The sequence below is a fragment of the Lepisosteus platostomus genome, unplaced genomic scaffold (assembly GCF_059453375.1).
Source record: "Lepisosteus platostomus isolate fLepPlt1 unplaced genomic scaffold, fLepPlt1.hap1 Scaffold_140_H1, whole genome shotgun sequence".
Taxonomy (NCBI): Eukaryota; Metazoa; Chordata; class Actinopteri; order Semionotiformes; family Lepisosteidae; genus Lepisosteus; species Lepisosteus platostomus.
Genome location: NW_028291521.1, coordinates 41,066 through 62,734, shown reverse-complemented (window position 1 = coordinate 62,734; position 21,669 = coordinate 41,066). Strand labels below are relative to the sequence as shown.

General features: G+C 42.5%; 1 protein-coding gene and 2 long non-coding RNA genes across 3 annotated transcripts; 1 reads left to right on the top strand and 2 right to left on the bottom strand.

The window, feature by feature from the left end:
- Positions 1-465: 465 nt before the first annotated feature.
- On the bottom strand, positions 466-1,864 carry LOC148636962 (uncharacterized). The gene is made up of 3 exons (XR_015931794.1): positions 1,355-1,864; positions 1,147-1,264; positions 466-878 (listed from the first exon to the last, which is right to left on the bottom strand). It is a non-coding gene; the product is annotated as an uncharacterized LOC148636962 (long non-coding RNA).
- A 22-nt stretch (positions 1,865-1,886) lies between these two features.
- LOC148636961 (uncharacterized) lies at positions 1,887-5,469 on the bottom strand. Its single transcript, XM_088623461.1, has 2 exons — positions 5,427-5,469; positions 1,887-2,311 (listed from the first exon to the last, which is right to left on the bottom strand). The coding sequence occupies exons 1-2, from the start codon at positions 5,467-5,469 to the stop codon at positions 1,989-1,991; spliced, it is 366 nt and encodes a 121-aa protein (XP_088479587.1). The 3' UTR covers positions 1,887-1,988.
- Positions 5,470-7,639: 2,170 nt separating this feature from the next.
- Positions 7,640-14,068, top strand: LOC148636960 (uncharacterized). The gene is made up of 5 exons (XR_015931792.1): positions 7,640-7,964; positions 8,614-8,874; positions 9,722-9,820; positions 12,482-12,519; positions 13,450-14,068. It is a non-coding gene; the product is annotated as an uncharacterized LOC148636960 (long non-coding RNA).
- Positions 14,069-21,669: the final 7,601 nt, after the last annotated feature.

Below are 21,669 nucleotides of genomic sequence, written 5' to 3'. Positions count from 1 at the left end.
TTTCCTGGTTGTGTGTTTTCGTATATTGGCATAACATCTGCAGCTCTCCAATCTGTCCATACGGCTCCCATTCCCAGATTCCTTAGTTTGAGTTGGTGACTATCATCCCTCATACATTATATGTGACCTAGTGGTGAATAGCTGTCTGTTATATGGACATAAATGAACTGTGGATTGACAATTAACCAATTACCCAGAACTTAATTAACTAAGGTAAACCAAGGTAAGCTATATGATTGTTTTGATCACTGAATCAAAACATGTAGACTCCCTACATCTCAGCAAACATCCCCCTCTGCTTTGAAGCTGGAAAAGTTTAAACTACCAGGTGTTTCACACTTTATACTCTTAGTGGCACTTCCATAGTCACCTCTAGCTGTAACAATATGATTCAACAGTAAGTCCGGAAAATTATTTTGGGTGAACAACAGACTGAAAAGAAAACATTTTTACAACAAAACAGGATCATTGGTATATGGTGAAATTTATTGCAATAACAGTCTTCTTTCCAAAGAGAAAATCAAGCTGAATTCCTAGAATTGACACATGCAGTGTAGACTTTGAAGATGTGTGTTTAGTTACAAAAGGTTTGTTACCTTTACTGACAGCTGTTAGTGGAAGATTTTCTATATCCTGGAAGAAATCTATCAACATCAGTGATCGTCTTCAAAAAGAATGTTCAGGGTAACTCAATGTGCAGGGTTGTGAGTGTGCAGTTCAGTGGTGTTGAGTGTTCAGGGTGAAGAGTGTAGACAGGGTCACTAAGTGTGCAGGGCTGTGAGTGTGAAGCTCAGTGGTGTTGAGTGTTCAGGGTGTAGAGTGTAGACTCAGTGTGCAGGGTTGTCTCTCTTTCTCTCTTTTATCTTCTTGTCTCAGTCCTGCAATAAAAACAGACAATGTACTACATCAGTTTGCAGTATAAAGCAAGAGACATACTTAGTTTTGGTGAATCATTGAAGTACAGGAAATTGGGGAAATATTTTTGTCATTGAAATCAAGAAATGGAGCCTGAGAGAGGGACAATCAGAGTTTAAGGCCTTAAAGAAACATTATAGATGTGTCTGTTAAACTGTCTGCCTAATGTAGCTCCAGTGTATGATATTATTGCCTTATTAAATGAACAGAAGGGGTTAGAGACCACATTACCTCCTCCCTGTGCAGCGGGTCAGAAGCACGGCTGTGAGTCCCAGCATCACCAGCACAGACAGCACCGTCCTCACTATGAACTCCACTGGCACTTGGACAGGGGCTGTGGGCCTGGGGCCTGGAGAGAGAGAGACATCAATCAATGCTGGTGATGAAGACAGACAGCTCAATGTCTCAGTCTAAGAAGCTGATCTTTCCAGGGGCTCACCAGCACAGTAGTTGTGAGGGTTGACCTCTGTGATTTTACAGCTGACAGGGTTGCTGACAGAGCAGGTGTAGGAGACGTTCAGATTTTCTATCTCAAGAAGGAGAGTCAGATTGGAGCTGGTAGAAGAGGAGCTGCGGCTCACAGGTTGGTCCTGTCCCTCTCTGTGCCAGAACAGGGTGAGTCCTCTCCCGTTCTCCACTGAACACAGCAGAGAGCAGAGTGTGTTTGACGGAGAGGCTGTGCGGGTGGCCTGGACTCTTGCCTTTGACACGAGCTCTGTACAGGAGGGGAAGAAAAGAGGAGGAGAAGGGTAGTCAGAAGAGTCTTCACTAGAACAGAAAGGCCTACAAGGGGACGTGAGCCAGGCATTCAAAAACTTCAAAGGTTTGAATCAAAGGCATTGCCAAATCCAGCCCAGCCGGCTTGTTCAAAATCGACACTGAAACACAAACCAGTGGACAAAAGTGGGAGCAGGAGATACTCCTTTACACAATGGGTTGTGGGAGTTTGGAGCAAGCAAAGAATTTTTGCTTTCATTGATCATTGATCCAAGGATCACCCACCACCTTTTGCGTAAAGACGTGCCTCCTGTCCTGACTGGACTATCTCATCCGGTTGTACTGGCTTCAGTAGATCAGATTGAAACACTCTTCAGCCATTTACCAAACACGTTTACTTGAAACTGTTTGTACGACGTCTCATTGCTCTTGATTTCCACGATGTAGACTCCAGTGTCGTTCAGGTTGAGGTTGAGGATTTCGATGTGTCTGCTCTCACTGTCCCACTGCACTCTGTCTGTGAACTGTGCATCCCTGGTGTTGCAGTTCCTCCCGTTCATATCCGCAATGACGTTGCTGTGGAATTTCAGGAATCCCTTCTGCAGTGTTTCAGCTCTGAAGGTCACACTTTCCCCCACTGTGACTTTAAGTTCAGAGGAATCTGATTGATAGGTCAGGCCTGGGAATACAAAGTAAAAAATTAGGAACATAGGGCAAAACCTATATATTTTTAAAGTCATGTTTAAATTGAAATTCCACTTGCTTATATGAAAATAAAATCAAAATGTAAAAACTGCAAATGTGTAGGATCTTAAGTAGTAGCAAATTGATCTTAGAAAAAAATCAAGTTACTTCCTAACACCCAAAACTCTTTGCAAAGAAGGGTCTCTATTCAGTTCCTTCAGCCTGTCAGTGTGGGACACTCCTTACAGACTAAAGAGATTCAGTTCCTTCAGCTTGTCAGTGTAGGGCAGCTAGCAGAACATTGTACATAATATTCTTCAGGAGGTCTTACAGGTGCATTATACAGTTCGAACGTTTTTAACACAACATCGAGTGATTTAAGTTCTGTGCCTTTATCCATACAGCTTAACATGTTGTCTGTTTTATTGATTCTCCGTATTGAAGATGTCAATGATGAGTCAATATAAACACCTCAGTCTTTTTCAGGAGTCTCCTCCTCTAGCTCAGTGTTTCCCCTTTCGTTCCTTCAAGGAAATCTGAAGGAAAATGGTGCCCTATAGTGTGTCGCACCGCCCTGAGTGTGTGAGTGGAGTCGTGGGTACGCTGTGACTCTGATCTGAATAACCGAGGAAGAACTCCCCCTGGTGGTCTATCGTAGTCACAGTGCTTTCATTCAAATTCTATTTCGAAGAGCTTTCTTGGCATCACCGATGAGTTACAGCGCTGCCAAAGCAGATACAACTAGGTCAACATCCACAGACATTTACAGTAAAACATATTATTTGACATCTACATACAATATATTAAACATAGAACATTATCAAGAGAGCCTCACTAACTTTATTCTTATTCTTATTGAGAGACAGGCTCGCTCTGTTCCTCAGGCTGTGGCAGGAGATCACACACTGTATTATTATTATTGAGAGAAAGGCTCACTGTCTGTTCCTCAAGCTGGAACAGGAGATCACACACTGTATTATTATTGAGAGACAGGCTCAGTGTCTGTTCCTCTGGCTGGGACAGGAGATCACATACTGGGCTGCAGCTCTATCGAGTTTCCTCCCTCCGAAAGACTGTAAACTGTTCTGATTGTGCCAGGTGTGGGAATTCTGGGATGAGATCTGTTATTTTAGGGAAGAATGTTTGTCTAATCCCAGAGTTTTTCTTGCAGTGCAGCAAAAACATGCTTTTATCCGGAGCAAGAATTTCCTTACGAACTCACAGTACTTTCAATTTGTCCAATCTTAATTCACGTCTCGTAGACGACTTCATATACAGTACACGGACCCTTGAAGACAACGAAGAGATTGAATTAAAATTAATAATTCAATTAACAGTGCATTGTATCGTCATATTTCTGCTAAAAAAGTTTTCGTTGCATTTCTGTATACTCCCTGTGTGATAGATAGCAAGGGGGCCAATGAACCTTCCGGGTGCGGGGTTTTGGGGGAGCTTGGGGGGGCTCTTAACTTTCCGGTTTCGGGGAGTCTGCTGGCTGCAGTCTGCGGATGCGGTTTCTGTCCGCGCTGTTGCCTCACAGAGCACACAGCGCTGTGCTCGAGCTCCTGCGCCCCTTCCCCAGAGCTCGCGCTATGCGGTTAGTTCAGTGACAGCGGGCTCTCCAGCTCTGGCGCTCTGAAATGACGCGCTTGAATTGAAAGGTCTCGCCTTAGTCGGCCCTGCGTGTGCCCGGATCAGTAACCTGCATTATAGTCTACTACTCGAATCCTGGATTCTGAGAAACTGAATTCGTTCACGTTGTTTCTCCCGCCTGTGAATCGTACCGAGAATTACAGCAGATCTGAGAGCTTCAGGTCAGAGGTTGCAGACCCTGTTCATGCAGAGCCCCAGTCCAGTCAGTATAGGGATCCCCAGCCCTGGTGCTGGAGACCCCAGCCCAGTTACAACCTTGAAGTACAGTACAGGGGTCCCCAGCCCTGGTACTGGCGAACCCTAATCCAGTGTCACTCCTTTGTGGGCATGTCCAATACAGGGTCACTCCCCTGTTGGTGTGTTTCATACAGTGTTAATCCTCTGTGGGTGTGTCTGATACAGCGTCACTCCACTATTGACTATTGGTGTGTATGATACAGTGTCAATCTTCTGTGGGGATGTCCGATACAGGGTCACTCCTCTGTGGGTGTGTCTGATACAGGGTCATTCCTCTATGGGTGTGTCTGATACAGTGTCACTCTTCTGTGGGCGTGTCCGATACAGGGTCATTCCTCTGTGGGTGTGTCAGAGACAGGGTCACTCTTCTGTGGGCTTGTCCGATACAGGATCGCTCCTCTGTGGGTGTGTCTGATACAGTGTCACTCTTCTGTGGGGATGTCTGATACAGGGTCACTCCTCTGTGGGTGTGTCCGATACAGGATCGCTCCTCTGTGGGTGTGTCTGATACAGGATCGCTCCTCTGTGGGTGTGTCTGATACAGGATCGCTCCTCTGTGGGTGTGTCCAATACATGATCGCTCCTCTGTGGGTGTGTCCGATACAGTGTTTTCTCCACCTGTCTGTTCATCATCAATCAAAAGTTAATTCCTTTGCTAATCATAAAAGTAAAAATATTATAGTATATGATATATTATATAGGACAGATGTTGATGTTAGAAAAATTACAGTAGTAACAGTTACTGTGTGACAATAGAACAGATAACAAAAGTAGAAGACCGAGAAGCTGAATTGTTCTAACCGTGTGGTCAAGTGGTTCGTGAGGCCCCAGTACTCCTGCTGTGCTGGTGCTCCACACTCACATCCTGACCACAGCTCTGACACCCTCTCTCACCCGGCGCACTCTTTCTAACAGGAGCAGGCTTGACGCTCACAGCTTTTAGCACAGCTTGCAACCCAGCACGCTCGCTTGTGCAGAGTAGGAGCAAGAGAAACTCCAAAACAGCCAGCAATGCTCCATCACCATGATCCCTGTCCTCCTCCTCACCCCCCCGTCCCGACCGCGCTGTGTGTCCGCAGAGCACTGAGAGTCCAGCTCCTCCAGGACTCCGGCTCCTCTCCGACAGGGACCTGCAGCCTCGTGCCGGAGGCCAGCCTGAGGCCCTGCTCCCATGTGCTGTCAGTGTGTTAAGGGTGGGTGCGGTAGAGGAGCTCACTTACCCAGCAGGCTCAGGGTCAGGAGCAGGAGACAGAGGCAGCCCATCTCTCCTCAGTGCGCAGAGCAGATCTCTCAGCTCGTCTCAGACACATCAGTATATGTAGACCCACCATCACACCCCACCCCCACCCAGACCACACTACCCTCCACACAGTGTGCAGAGTCGCACACAGCAGGACCGCTTTCCCAGAGCTTCGCTGAGTGCAGAGCGCAGAGACGTACAGGGACGCTGGCCCTCTCAATGCAAACACAAAGGCTCTTGAAGTCTTGAATTTGGAACAACAGAGACAATGGAGCTCAGACACCCTGCAGTGTGTGTGTTTATTGCTGTCTTCTCCTCTCTCTCACTGTGTCTCCTGTCCTGCTGTGTGTGTTTATTACTAATAGAGTCTCGTCTTCTACTCTCTCTCACTGTGTCTCCTGTCCTGTTGTGTGTGTGTATTACTGATAGAGTCTAGTCCTCTCCTCTCTCTCACTGTGTCTCCTGTTCTGTTGTGTGTGCTTATTACTGAGGGATTCTCTGTCCTCTCCTCCTCTCTCTCTCATTGTGTCTCCTGTTCTGTTGTGTGTGTTTATTACTGAGGGATTCCCTGTCCTCTCCTCTATCTCTCACCGTGTCTCCTGTCCTGTTGTGTGTGTTTATTTAGTGAATAAAGTAGGTTCAAAATCGTCAGAGTAAAGTAGAGAAGGAGCCTTAGCAAACACAGCTCTGCCATGTAAGTGCTCATGAGAATGGTAACGAAATGAGAGGTAACCATTCCTCAGCAGATGAGTTTATTACTGAGGGACTCAAGTCAATGAACTGCTCACGACCAAACAGCGCCCGTCTCTCCTCCTCCTCCCCTCCACTGTCCATCTCTCTCTTGCTCTCAATGTCGTGTTCATCCCTCTTTTTGCACCAGAATCTTCATTTCTGTTCCTCCCAGTGGAGATTCTCAGATCAAATAAAGGCCAAATGGGTCCTTGATTAGAAGTTGTCTTGTGTTCTTCGGAGTGAGCCCTCCAGACCAGCCTGCTCCCCAGCTCATGAGTCCTTTACACTCCCTCTCCTCATGTGCAGGGGGTCTCCGATATACATTGCAATTAGGAATCAGAAAGTTGCGACATGTTAAACAACATATTAAGGGGAATTTTCCCCAAAAGAACAGTGTGAATATGGAGTTTCAGGACCATAAGAGTATAAACTTTGTCAAAGTGCCTTAAACTGGGAGTTCCTATAAGAAAACCCTAATAGGATAGAGTCGGGCTAGGGACTGTAAGTTAGACCGTATTTCACATGTGTTTCTAGCTATCAAATACACTGCAGAGGGTTCCATTATAAATCCGGGTTATATTTCTAAACATGTAACAGAGTAAAATGACTTAGAAAGGGGAATTAATATCCATCAGGAATAATGTAATAAGCTTGAACTTTGTTCCCAATACAAAGTTCAGACACAGCTATGTACATTTAATTTAGCTTTAAGCCATGAAGAAACAAAAAGTAGGAACAGATAGCATCACCAGCTCCTTTCTAATTGAATTTCTAATTCTAACTTTGATGTACGGGCTGGATCAGTGATGACCAGTGATGAGTAAGAGCTCAGCTTCAAAGGTGGGGCATTACAGGTCTTGATCTTAAGTGTAGCAGCATTTCTCTACAAGAATAAGAATTTTTAACGTTAGATGTTGTCCATCTAACATTAAATGTCCTTTATCATTAAGCATTAGGTGTCGTCCATTATCAACAGATCAGATAAGAACTTTCAGACAACAGTAACTCAGAATTCAAATGAGACAGAAGAAGAAAGGCGAGTCTGTAAGCTTTTATTGCTTTATATTGTATGGGGAACCAGACAAATGGTGAACAATGACAGGTGAAAGAAAACGAAACATGTACATTATCCATAATGCATGTTTGTAAAAAAGAGAATGATGGGAAAAACAAATAGCTTGTATATTTGTGTCAGTTTTCTGCTTATAAATACTGTGCACCCATGTAAGAAAGAGTTTCCACATACATTTCAGTTACGTTTTTCACACAAAATAACTGGTTATAGATATTAATCAGTGTTGGTCAGGAGCTCAAACTGTTCCCACAGCTCTGTTAGCTCATTGATAGAGATATTGATCAGTGCTGGGCCAGAAGCTCAGACTGTTCCCACAGCTCTGTTAGCTCACTGATAGAGATTTTGATCGGTTTTGGAATGTGCTAACCTTAATTGAAGTACATTAAAATTGTATTAAATATAATCTTTTTGTTTAATTTTCAGGTCTTTCTCTGTCATGTGTCTGCTCTGAAGATATACAAGAGATAAAAAAGCTTGAAACAAAATCAGTTTGTTTTCCAGCACGGGTATCTAAGGAAGGGTTCCTTTTCAAGAAAAAAGAAACTCTTGCAGAAGTGAAGGATAACAGGCTTGTATTGGCTCCTGATACAATCATCTGGGACAAGACTGGGCACTTCTGTATCATAAACCTGAGCAAGGAACATAGTGGGGAATACACTGTCAACAATAAAGAACCAAAGACAGAAACAAAATATAATCTCTTAGTTTACGGTAAGGATTTGCAATTGTAAAAATATATTAGATATAACTTGAGATTTGCAAGAGTATACAGTTAAAGTGTCTCTGACAGTGTACAATCAGATTGTCTCTGACTATGTACAATCACTGTCAATGTCTTTTATCTTTCCTAAAAGTCCTAAAAGTAGGATGCAGAATCTTAGAACACCTGACAGAAAGCAGAAGTGGTCATGGCTATAATGGAGCCCATATAGGAAACCACATGTGCTCCAATCAAAAATAAAATTAATTGCCCTCAATAGTGATACATGACCTCTCTTTAGAGGCCAAATGCCAAATTATTTTGCTCTTTAAAGCCACATATTTGGTTTAATCACCATTGTGGCAATAATATTATATTTAACATTAACAACGACTATAATATTAACAACATTTAATATGACTAGCACATTTCTCTGAAAAATAAATGAAAATAATTCTAATGTCTGGATACATCTTGGGTTCTGAGTTTTCTGATGAGCTCATCAATTCACCTGGCTGAGACCCTTAGCATTGCTTTTTGGGTGCATTATGCAGCAGCTCTTTAACTGTGATCCACTCCAGTAAAACTGTGTTTCCCTCTCTCTATATGCAGTTTGTCAGATTAGGGCCCTCTACTGACCCCACTGCTCTTCCTGTACAGGTCCTGTGTCAACGCCAAGAGTCCAGGCCGCTCAGAACACACTCTGCTCTCTGCTGTGTTCAGTGGAGAACGGGAGAGAGGTCACCCTGTTCTGGCACAGAAAGGGACAGGACCAACCTGTGAACCGCAGCTCCTCTTCTACCAGCTCCAATCTGACTCTCCTTCTTGAGATAGAGGATCTGACTGTCTCCTACACCTGCTCTGTCAGTAACCCTGTCAGCAGTAATAGGGCTGAAGTCGACCCTTACAACTACTGCGCTGGTGAGCCCCTGGAAAGATCAGCTTCTTAGATCTTAATTCTAAGTTCAGAAATTGGGAGTTACATACTGTTGTCCCTAACCCTAACTCTAACTACTGCACTGGTGAGCGCCTGGCACTGTCTGTACTCTCTCAGTGAAGTGTTAATGTACTGGAGTGTCCAGTCAGTGTGTCTGTACTGTATTAACCCCTCTCTCTCAGTGCAGTGTTCATGTACTGGAGTGTCCAATCAGTGTGTCTGGACTGTATTAACCCCTCTCTCTCAGTGCAGTGTTCATGTACTGGAGTGTCCAATCAGTGTGTCTGGACTGTATTAACCCCTCTCTCTCAGTGCAGTGTTAAAGTACTGTAGTGTCCAGTCAGTGTGTCTGGACTGTATTAACCCCTCTCTCTCAGCGCAGTGTTAATGTACTGGAGTGTCCAGTCAGTGTCTGTACTGTATTAACCCCTCTCTCTCAGTGCAGTGTTAATGTACTGGAGTGTCCAGTCAGTGTGTCTGTACTGTATTAACCCGTCTCTCTCAGTGCAGTGTTAATGTACTGGAGTGTCCAGTCAGTGTGTCTGTACTGTATTAACCCCTCTCTCTCAGTGCAGTGTTAATGTACTGTAGTGTCCAGTCAGTGTGTCTGTACTGTATTAACCCCTCTCTCTCAGTGCAGTGTTAATGTACTGGAGTGTCCAGTCAGTGTGTCTGGACTGTATTAACCCCTCTCTCTCAGTGCAGTGTTAATGTACTGTAGTGTCCAGTCAGTGTGTCTGTACTGCATTAACCCCTCTCTCTCAGTGCAGTGTTCAATGTACTGGAGTGTTCAGTCCTTATTAAATCTTTACTTGTCTCTGACTGTTTCAGGGAAAGACCTCCCATCATGGGCGATAGGTGTAATTGCATTCCTGGTTGTAGTGTTTATTGCAGTGATTGTTTCCTGCTGCTGGGGCACGAGACAGAAAGGTAAGAACACCGACTCTGAATCCACACATTTCCAGTCACTCTGTTCCCTTATTCTTCCCTTATTGAAATGTTTTGCCAGACAGGAGCTGTCTGTGTCATTACAGCCTGAGCCCAGGTTTAATCAGGGCTGCTGTTGAACAGGGTCACCTCACAGCTACAGATTCCACACCAGGGCTCACAGCAGCTGGGAGCATTCTGGGCTCTGAACTTCCACCCAGAAACCCATGGATCCACACCCTGGACTGAACAATGGATCACTCCAGCTGCTACAGTTAATACCCCCACACTGTGTAAATCAATAGTCTAATGTGTACATAACTACCCCACCACTGTGTATATACCTCACTACTGTGTAAATATTACAATGTGTAAATCAATACACCACCTTGTGCACATAATTATCCCACTACTGTGTAAATCAATACCCCACCATTGTGGAAATACATACTTCACCATCCTGGAAATACACCTTTATATAAATACCCAACCACTATGTAAATATACCACTATACAAATAAATACTCCATTGTGTAAATAAATACCTAATTGTATTTCAACTTCTCTGAGTTGTGGTAGCTCAGATGGCAAGGGAATCTAGTTCTTGACTGGAAGGTCTTGAGCTCAATCCCAGGTAAGGGCAAGTGATGGAGCTTGCTCTAGTTCCTTTCAGACAGCTCCCAGGTCCACTCAGCCTACATTCCAAATGAAGTCTGAAGGGAGTGTCCCACTCTCACAGGCTGAAGGAACTGAGTCTCTTTAGTCTGAAGGGAGTGTCCCACACTGACAGGGTGAGGGAACTGAGTCTCTTTAGTCTTGATCAAAGAAGACTAGAATGGGACCTGATACAAGCTTTCAAAATCTTCAAGGACACTGTCAAAGTCAATCCAGCTGAATTCTTCAGAATGAACACAAAGAAGTGAACACAAGTGTGAATCTGAATGGAAGTGCATTTAAAACTGTAAACAGGAGACTCTTGACACAGAGGGTGTTGGGAGCTGGGATCAAGCTGTCCAGCCATGTTGTTGAAGCTGAAACAAAATTATTTCCATAATTCTGCTATATGATGTTTTTTTTACCTATTTCATCAGCAACATTAATATATCAGAGTTGCACTGTATTTCATTTTGAATTTTGTTTGCAGTTCCTTCTCTTTTAACATAATCTGCAAGTTACTTTACTAACTCTTTTTTGACCTGCGAGGTAGTGAAAGGTAGCATTATAACACAAACCTGTAAAAATGGCCAATTAACTAACTGTGTTAATCCCATTTTCTATTTCTAGTTTTTTTATGCTTCCTAGCCGGTAGCCATGTCACCCTGCAACTCACAACTGGCAACCCACTGAAGTTAAGCAGGTGTGAGCCTGGTCAGTACCTGGATGGGAGACCTCCTGGGAAAAACTAAGGTTGCTGCTGGAAGAGGTGTTAGTGGGGCCAACAGGGGTTGCTCACCCTGCAGTCCATGTGGGTCCTAATGCCCCAGTATAGTGATGGGGACACTATACTGTAAAAAACGAGTGCTGTCTTTTAGATGAGATGTAAAACGGAGGTCCTGACTCTCTGTGGTCATTAAGAATCCCTGGGTGTTTCTCGAAAAGAGTAGGGGTGTAACCCTGGTGTCCTGGCCAAATTTCCCATGCCTCCTAATAATCCCCCTCTATGAATTGGCTACATTACTTTGTTCTCCTCCCCCCCGAGGGCAGGATGAGTGACGCGCTGGTTGGAGTATTCTCGGTCACATTTAATGACAACGTCAGCTCAAAAATTTGGTTCAAACCACCAAATGGAGACGGGCGTGCCGACAAGCGGACCCTGCTGATGTGGGATTAATGCTAGGATGAGAGAGAGTTTTTTATGCTTCCTGTATGCAATGCACTCTTCCACATTACATTTAAACATGTGAAAACTTTAAAGAGAAATGAACTGTTAGTAAAAGGCAGGTTGGAAACTAAGGTAGATGTACCGCGAGTATGAGAGATTTGTGAATGCAAATAGTTTTATTGTTTTATTTTATTTTATTGAAACCTTCAGGACTCCATATAATAGAGTCTGAGTTGTTACGTCACTTACAGACTTGCAGTATACAGATAATTTCCCTTACAGAGATTCTGGCTGACTGATATACTGTATGTTAAAGAACAAGTAAAAGTTTATTCCATATTGAAAAGAAAGGTGTCACACCTGAAGAAGGCTCCACAACCAAAACATTGTGCTTCTTTTCTTTTCTTTTTCTGCACATGCTGACCTAGCCACCTACTGGCTATATGTTAATTCTAGCTCTAATGACGTTCAGTTCCCTCTAACTGAGCTTTCTGTCCTCTGGGTATCTGGTTTTGACAGATATTTGTCAATGTTTGCTTTATCTGCTGAACCACAGGGTTCAACTTCCACAGCAAGCAGAGGTCTGGACTGGTGCTTCTGACATGAGAGAGGAAGTTTCTTTCTGTGGCGACAGGTGACATCCAAGTGCTTAAAAATGACCTGGAACAGCTTGTTCTTTCACACAGATGGATAAGAGTAACAGGACTGTTGATTATCTCTGATTGTTTCACAGTGCTGAAAAACAGACCATGTGAACAGGCAGCAGATTCCTCTCTGTGCATCCAGTCACATAGGGTTCAGTATTGACAGTGAGTTTAACTCCAGCTGTTCTGTCTCCTCAGGAATCCTGTGAGCTCTGATCCAGAAGCAGACCCCAGAGGTAAGTGATACCAGGACTCATTTCCTCTGTGTGACACTTCCTCTGCTCTGTCCACTCGTCCACTTCACTGCCCAATGTACTGTAGTGTCCAGTCAGTGTGTCTGTACTGTATGAACCCCTCTCTCTCAGTGCAGTGTTAATGTAATGTACTGTAGTGTCTAGTCAGTGTGTCTGTACTGTATTAACCCCTCTCTCTCAGTGCAGTGTTAATGTACTGGAGTGTCCAGTCAGTGTGTCTGTACTGTATTAACCCCTCTCTCTCAGTACAGTGTTAATGTACAGGAGTGTCCACTCAGTGTGTCTGTACTGTATTAACCCCTCTCTCTCAGTGCAGTGTTAATGTACTGGAGTGTCCAGTCAGTGTGTCTGTACTGTATTAACCCCTCTCTCTCAGTACAGTGTTAATGTACAGGAGTGTCCACTCAGTGTGTCTGTACTGTATTAACCCCTCTCTCTCAGTACAGTGTTAATGTACAGGAGTGTCCACTCAGTGTGTCTCTACTGTATTAACCCCTCTCTCTCAGTGCAGTGTTAATGTAATGTACTGTAGTGTCCAGTCAGTGTGTCTGTACTGTATTAACCCCTCTCTCTCAGTGCAGTGTTAATGTACTGGAGTGTCCAGTCAGTGTGTCTGTACTGTATTAACCCCTCTCTCTCAGTGCAGTGTTAATGTACTGGAGTGTCCAGTCAGTGTGTCTGTACTGTATTAACCCCTCTCTCTCAGTACAGTGTTAATGTACTGGAGTGTCCAGTCAGTGTGTCTGTACTGTATTAACCCCTCTCTCTCAGTACAGTGTTAATGTACTGGAGTGTCCAGTCAGTGTGTCTGTACTGTATTAACCCCTCTCTCAGTGCAGTGCTCATGTACTTTATTTTACAATCAGTACATTTCTGTACTTTATTCATTCTTCCCTCTCTGTCCTCTTGCAGAAAGAACCTGACCCTTCAGAGCCCCTATGATTCTGGAATTCCTGGTGTCTGTGATACGGACTGAATGTCATTTTCAACTTCTTCTTTTCTTGCATTTCCAATATCTCTTTTTTGCAAGTTCAGGGTTCAAGTGCACTTTCAACAAGAACTAATGTTTCAGTCAAATGGAGAGTGCTGTCATTCTACTCATTCTGTGTGGAAGAGTTCATTATCATCTCTTAAATTGTTTCTTTTTGACCATGGGTTATGGCCCGCTGTGTTTCGGGGGAGGGAAGGGGCTGATTCCATCAGCAGGATAGTTATTATTCATTCAGCCCATGATTTGATATGAAGTGACTTACATTTGTGTCCTTTAGTATGGTATAGTACAGAAACGGTTTTAATCTGATCTGCAAATTCATTTTAATGTAAATTGTTCAGATTAAGCTGAGAATTAATTTGAACAGCCAAAGCCAGGATGTCTATATCATATTAATCTCACATGTACAAACATCAGAGCATTTTCAGTACCACAGCAGAGAATTCTAGCATTTTGCAATGCTTTTAATAAGGTTGTTTCAGTCCCTGTGTGTTTATTCTTTTGGAACTAGTATCATTAATAAAGAGTCTGCAAATCTTACTGCTGTTTTGTGTTGAAATATTGTTGCCGAATTAATTCTGTCATTCACAAAATTAAATGTGGCTTAAAGTCCTTCATAAGGAAAGGGCTGCTTTAGTTCTCCTTGTGTCTCTTTTATCTATGTTTCAGTGCCTTGAAGAAATATTCACGCCCCCTTCCAATGATATTCTGCTTTCTTTCTCATAAATGCCTATTCATGGTAATACCATAGGGTGACCATGGCTAGAAGTGGACTATGAAACCGTCTGTAATAGTGTAGGGATTTGGGACACTGTGGGGGATGCACTTTGTGTGTGTCTTCTCCTAGTGTTCTCCGGCCTTTTTCGTCACAAAGTTAGAAAAGTAAGCTACAGACTGTAGAAAGACTGTCTTTGCCAAGGAGACCGTGAAACAGTGAAAAAGAGCCTTTCGTAAGAATGTGGGCCAAACAAAGCTTAGGGCAAATAGCCTGTTCAATGGAACAACAGCCCTGAAAAAGAAGCATCGACACTGAGAAAGAAAATGTCTGTTCCTTCCAAGAAAGGAAAAATCTATAAGACCTTTTTTAAAAAAATGGAAAGTAGCTGGTAGATCTGAAATAGTATTGTATAAGTAGGAAACAACCTTTGTTAAAGAGAGGAAATAGGGTAAGAAGAATTAAAAAAGAAACAGAAAACTCGTAATAATGTGCTAATATAATATGCAATTGATATCTGCTATCACATAAAAGGCATGTGTGAAAGAATAATGTTAAAAACTGATAAAATAACATCAGAGATACAGGTAGAGTAACAATGTATTTATTAGAAGAAAAATCTAGTCATTAAAAAAAGAATGGAGGAAAACTGAAAGAACGCTAGTCAGTCTGAGTTTACGGCATGTAATAATGAGCAGGGGAGATCAGGAGCGCAGCTGACAAGCCAGAAGAACACATACAGTAGCATGTGAACTGAAACAGAAATAGAGTCATTAGTTGAGGCAGTAAGAGAAGATGTTGAGAATTTGCAAAGACTATATACAAGATTATGTTATGCCACGCCCCCAGAGGATTCGTCATTCCACCTCGCATTCCAGCACTGTTCCCAATTAGCCCATTTACCCCTGTCTATTTAATGCTGCTTCACACTCTCCCCTGGGCTCACTATTAGGGTTCTTCCTGGCTAGAGCCACTTCGATTCTCGCGATTACTTACGACTTCGTTTTTGGCTCCCTGATCCTGGTTTGTTTTTTCGATTACGTCTCCTGGTTTTGGTTTTGGTACTTTGATTCTCGTTCTGGTTTCGACTCTCGCCTTCCTCACTTTGCACTTCTGCGCCGGCTTGTCTACTTTCGGCTTTCGGACCTCGGGTTGTTCTATCGACTACACCTCTGGAGATCGCCCTGGTCTTCTCCATAGGGTCCTCACTACTAATTCCTAACACATTATGCATATGAAAGTAATCATCTACTGTCTATTATTTTACATTTCCATGTTAGTAAATGGAAGTAGGTAATGTGATTATGTCTATTATTTGAAATAGATGAATGGAGGAAGTATAATGAGTAAGGCATTAGGACTGCAGGCATGTCCCATTCTAGGAGAAAAGGAGTTAAGCAATATAAGACCTTGGTAATCCTCGACTGTATCCTGGGGAAAGGAAGATGAATTAAAAGCATATTATAGTCAGACTCCCATAGATGGGTGGAATAGTGCTGTTAATGCTTTACATCCAAAGATTTAAGCAAAGTTAAAAGAAGTGCACAGAACATGAACAGCTTTTAAAATTGCTGCATGCAATAATATATTATATCTGGAAGGCAGGAGGAAAGTTTTAAATGCATAATATAGAGAACTTAAATCCTTCAAATATAACATAAATGGTGTATATATGTGTAGACAATGTACTGTATATGTTATGTGTGGACACGTAGTGTTACAAGATGGAAAGAATTACAAAAGGGAAACTAACATTGATAGGAATACTTGAATGACTATATTTGTGTACTCTCTAGACATTATGCAAAATACTGTAAGCAAGAATATGGTAATCAGGTAGGAGTTCTGTGTAAATTGTGAACATATAAGACAAAATATACAATACTGTTGAACATGAATTAGGGGAAGAGCCACTTAAAGAATCTATAGCTAAAAGTTACTATATAAACATAAAAACATATAGATTCATTTGCTAAGGAAGAAATGACCAAATTTATGAATCACACTGGAAATCATTAATACATTTCAATTACTGTAAATGAAAACCTTGTGAAACAAAATGTAAAATGTGTGTGAATCTGGGGCTTTAATGTCTGATGGTTTTATATTTGGTGTTTAATGTCTTGTGTCTGGTGTGTCAAAAAAAGGTGCGAGTGTATTTAACTGGCAAAACCTCAGTTTAGTTGTAGCAAGGGATAAATGACTATTCAGTAAAAGACAATTATGAAATGCATGTTTGATTTGATGTAAACAACTTAAAACCTTACATAAAAATAATAATATTGTAGAATAAAAATAACAACAACGTGCATTTAGTAATACTGTATTTGTCAAAGATATTCAGACAGAGAGTGAAGAACAGCCATGTGGATCTCTTGGTAAACAGTACATTCCTCCCAGAGACCCCAAGGTGGCAGTATTGCTCACATATTTGGTTTGTTGATAATGAACGGTTGCAGGCGACAATGCTGCCACCCTTCACTGGAAAGAATGAGACACTAAATTGTTCCGTTTAGTACATACTTAAATTAAATTCAGATTTGCTTGAGCACTTGTCCAGATGGGTAGCAGAAGCATCTCTAAGAGATGTGAGAAGCAGTTGGTGCAGAATTCAGATTTCAGACTTCTGTGGCCGGATCAGATCATGGGTTAGGGTACAAGTGAGAGGAGGCCACTAAGATACTGGGAACAAGTCCTCCAAGTGTGAAAACACCAACCGGAAAAGTTCAGAGTAGCGATCAAATCTAATCTGCATGTCTTTTTGGAGGTGGGGGTCCCAGAGAAAATCTGGGTGAGCCAGGGGAGAACATGCAAACTCCACACAGACAGGAATCCAAGACCAGACCTGAACCCAGAACCTAAGAGCTCTCCTTATGAACATCTAAAGATGTGCTATAGAAGAGGGCTTGTGGTTGAGACGTTAATTACTGAACAAGCACCATTGTCTTAGAAAAAGTGTGATGCTGTGCCTGGGGGAAGTCCAGACCACAGGATGTCTTTAACTCAACCTCATGGGTTCAGCAGCAACCCTTTAAAATTCACATGTTGTTTCTTCTAATCTTGGAATCAAAGAAATATTACTCACAATTTAGTATAGACCACAGTTCTAAAGCACCACACTGACCTGCATGTCTTTAAAAAAAACAGATTACTGTGTCTAGTTATGTTAAACCAAAGAGAAAATAATTCTAAGTAGACTGGATATACGCCCATTCTGATATTTCTTCTAAAATCTTTATTCTCTGTGCAGAGAACTTTGACCCCGGAGACTTGTGGATCATCTGCAGTTCTGAGGAAAGGCATTTCTGATAATTAGTGAATGTCAGGGCATTTCTGGTTTTAAGATGGAACTCTCCAAATAACTCTGCTGACACAGTATTGTTTCAGCAAAACGAAACTGGCCTGCTTTGTGGAAGATGCAATGTCTTTTAAGCATTTGCAAAAGATGTCGTTCTATTGATTTATATATATATATATCATTGTTTTTTACAAATGCAACCAGGGTGTTGTAGGTTTTTTAATTTCAATTATTTTTCCTAATAATTATCGATTTGTTTTTCTCTTGAATTTGGTTGGTTGCAAGATCACATTAAAGATGGAAAAATGTCTGACATTATTTATCTTGATTTCTGGCTTTACATCACAAAAACCTGCAATTTCAATAAGGGTGTGTAGACTTTTTATATCCACTGAATGTCAACATTTAGATTCAGCAATAGTGGCTCCCCCTTGAGCAGCAGTGACGGCAAAGAATCTTGTTTCCTTTAGCCATTGATCGGTCTCTCGCACTGGTTTTCAGGAATTTTGGAATATTCCTCCCAAAAAAGCCTTCAACTGCGTGATGATTGAGGGCTGGACTTTGACTAGGCCACTATAGAAGGGGGAATTTCTTCTTCTGCAGCCATTCATTTGTAGATCTGCTGGCATGTTTGACATCATTGTTTTGCTGCAGGACCCTTGTTTGGTTCAGCTTCAGGTCACAGACTGATGGCCTGCCATTCTCCTCTAGAGTCTTCTGATGCAATGCAGTATCATGGCTGTGTCAACAATGGCAGCAAAACGACCCCAGACTATCACACTCCCACCACCATGCTTGACAGTTGGAATGAGGTTCTTCTGCTTGAAAGCAGTGTTTGGTTTTTGCCAACTGTTTCTCGTTGAGGACAAAGAGTTCTACCTTTGACTGGTCTGTCTAGAGAACATTGCTCCAGAAGCCTTGTGGATCCTCTGCAGTTCCATGAAAAAGTGCTTTTGAACTTGTGCATACAGTACTTTGCGTAATAGCAGAGCTTCATGTTGATTCTAGTGATGTATAAAGGGAGTCTAAGTGAGCAAAGAACACCAAACATTGGTGCTTGTTAAATTAATTTCCTAAACAAAATCCAACAAATCCAGCCTTCAACTTCAACAACCTCAACAAAGTCAACAACCTCACCCTTGGTGAAAAAGTGAACACCCCCAAGTTCAATCAATTCAATTGAAAGGATAACTAGGCCCAGCTGTGTGAGTACTTCATTAAGCAATCAGGACTGATTTGGGCCAGCCCTGGTCTATATTAAACTCACAAACCTCCACTCTCATCCCATCATCACAGTGAGGTTTCCTTGGTGGGGTGACAATGTTCTTGAACCACAAGACACTCTCCATTTGTAGACATCTGTATGGCAATGGAGTGGTGGAGCCCCAAGTCAATAGAAATAGTTTTGTATCTCTTTCCAGAAAGAACATCAAGACCTATTCTGAGGTCCTCAGAAAGTCCTTAGATCATGGCATGACTTGTTTCCACACGTCTGTTTGGTGAAGACCAACCTCATGTTTCTCATATTTATACAGGGTGGGACTGTCCAAACTCAGCCCCCAAGATCTACATATTTATTTAAACACTAATTATCACCTTCATTGAACTTCTGAAACTAGAGGTCCCCTTACTTTCAGCTGTTTGGTCAAATTGTAATAACAATGAAACTAGCCGATAGAAATAAAGAGATAGCGTGCTTAGAGCTTTTGCTTTATCTTGCCTGGCTGAGGAAATGAAAGTGCTGATGCTGCTGATGTCTGCTGTATGAGGTGTGAAAGAGGGAAAGCAGCTCTAGCAGTGATACTGGGGGGGTGGCTGCGGCCACACTGGAGAGGGCAGGGCTGTGGTGTTCGTTCAGTGAGATTTTATGCACAGTAAGTGGAAAAATTAGAATTTTACCTTGATAACGATAATGTTTTTTATTAGCCCTATACAATTTCTTGCATTAGGAGTTCATCTTTTCACATACCCCAGCTTGCTCTCCATGAGATACAGTGCCTTGCGAAAGTATTCGGCCCCCTTGAACTTTTCAACCTTTTGCCACATTTCAGGCTTCAAACATAAAGATATAAATTTTTTATTTTATGTGAAGAATCACCAACAAGTGGGACACAATTGTGAAGTGGAACGAAATCTATTGGATTTTTGAAACTTTTTTAACTAATAAAAAAATGAAAAGTGGGGCGTGCAAAATTATTCGGCCCCCTTGCGTTAATACTTTGTAGAGCCACCTTTTGCTGCGATTACAGCTGCAAGTCGCTTGGGGTATGTCTCTATCAGTTTTGCACATCGAGAGACTGAAATTCTTGCCCATTCTTCCTTGCAAAACAGCTCGAGCTCAGTGAGGTTGGATGGAGAGCGTTTGTGAACAGCAGTTTTCAGCTCTTTCCACAGATTCTCGATTGGATTCAGGTCTGGACTTTGACTTGGCCATTCAAACACCTGGATACGTTTATTTGTGAACCATTCCTTTGTAGATTTTGCTGTATGTTTGGGATCATTGTCTTGTTGGAAGATAAATCTCCGTCCCAGTTTCAGGTCTTTTGCAGACTCCAACAGGTTTTCATCCAGAATGGTCCTGTATTTGGCTGCATCCATCTTCCCCTCAATTTTAACCATCTTCCCTGTCCCTGCTGAAGAAAAGCAGGCCCAAACCATGATGCTGCCACCACCATGTTTGACAGTGGGGATGGTGTGTTGAGGGTGATGAGCTGTGTTGCTTTTACGCCAAACATATCGTTTTGCATTGTGGCCAAAAAGTTCGATTTTGGTTTCATCTGACCAGAGCACCTTCTTCCACATGTTTGGGGTGTCTCCCAGGTGGCTTGTGGCAAACTTTAGACGAGACTTTTTATGGATATCTTTGAGAAATGGCTTTCTTCTTGCCACTCTTCCATAAAGGCCAGATTTGTGCAGTGTAAGACTGATTGTTGTCCTATGGACAGACTCTCCCACCTCAGCTGTAGTTCTCTGCAGTTCATCCAGAGTGATCATGGGCCTCTTGGCTGCATCTCTGATCAGTCTTCTCCTTGTCTGAGCTGAAAGTTTAGAGGGACGGCCAGGTCTTGGTAGATTTGCAGTGGTCTGATACTCCTTCCATTTCAAGATGATCGCTTGCACAGTGCTCCTTGGGATGTTTGAAGCTTGGGAAATCTTTTTGTATCCAAATCCGGCTTTAAACTTCTCCACAACAGTATTACGGACCTGCCTGGTGTGTTCCTTGGTCTTCATGATGCTCTCTGCGCTTTCAACAGAACCTTGAGACTATCACAGAGCAGGTGCATTTATACAGAGACTTGATTACACACAGGTGGATTCTATTTATCACCATCAGTCATTTAGGACAACATTGGATCATTCAGAGATCCTCGCTGAACTTCTGGAGTGAGTTTGCTGCACTGAAAGTAAAGGGGCCGAATAATTTTGCACGCCCCACTTTTCATTTTTTTATTAGTTAAAAAAGTTTCAAAAATCCAATAGATTTCCTTCCACTTCACAATTGTGTCCCACTTGTTGGTGATTCTTCACATAAAATAAAAAATTTATATCTTTATGTTTGAAGCCTGAAATGTGGCAAAAGGTTGAAAAGTTCAAGGGGGCCGAATACTTTCGCAAGGCACTGTACATGGACAGGGAGAGAAGCTTGGGGTCAGAGCACAGGGTCAGCCATTTATACAGCACCCCTGGAGCAGTTGGGGTTAAGGGCCTTGCTCAGGAGCCCAACAGAGTAGGGCCAGCTGGGGGATTTGAACCAGCAACCTTCCCATCACAGGCACAGATCCTTTACTACAGAGCCACTGCTCCGCCCCTTCACCTGCACAGTTGTGATAATAGTTTAATAACAGTTAAAAGTATAGTGTATTACACATAGCAAAGATATAACCCAGATACAAAATGGGAAACAACTGAAAAACCACTTGCGAAGAAGAGCTGGTCGGTACAAAACGAGGTGAAATCTGCAGAATTTCAGCTCCACAGTTTAACTGCGCAGCTCTATGGCCAGCTGCTCGTTGCCATGACGACCCGTAGACACGCTACCAGGCAGCTGTTTTCCTTCCGCCCATTTCCCGCCTAAAAGCTTCAACCACTAAAACTGGAATTCATTAATATAATAAAACACCGTATGCA

Excerpts from the sequence above, each read along its gene's own strand:
- LOC148636961 (XM_088623461.1), bottom strand. The coding sequence starts at position 5,469 with ATGGGCTGCCTCTGTCTCCTGCTCCTGACCCTGAGCCTGCTGG. Across the intron at positions 2,312-5,426 it reads CCTGACCCTGAGCCTGCTGG|GCCTGACCTATCAATCAGAT; the intron begins GTAAGTGAGCTC and ends TTGTATTCCCAG.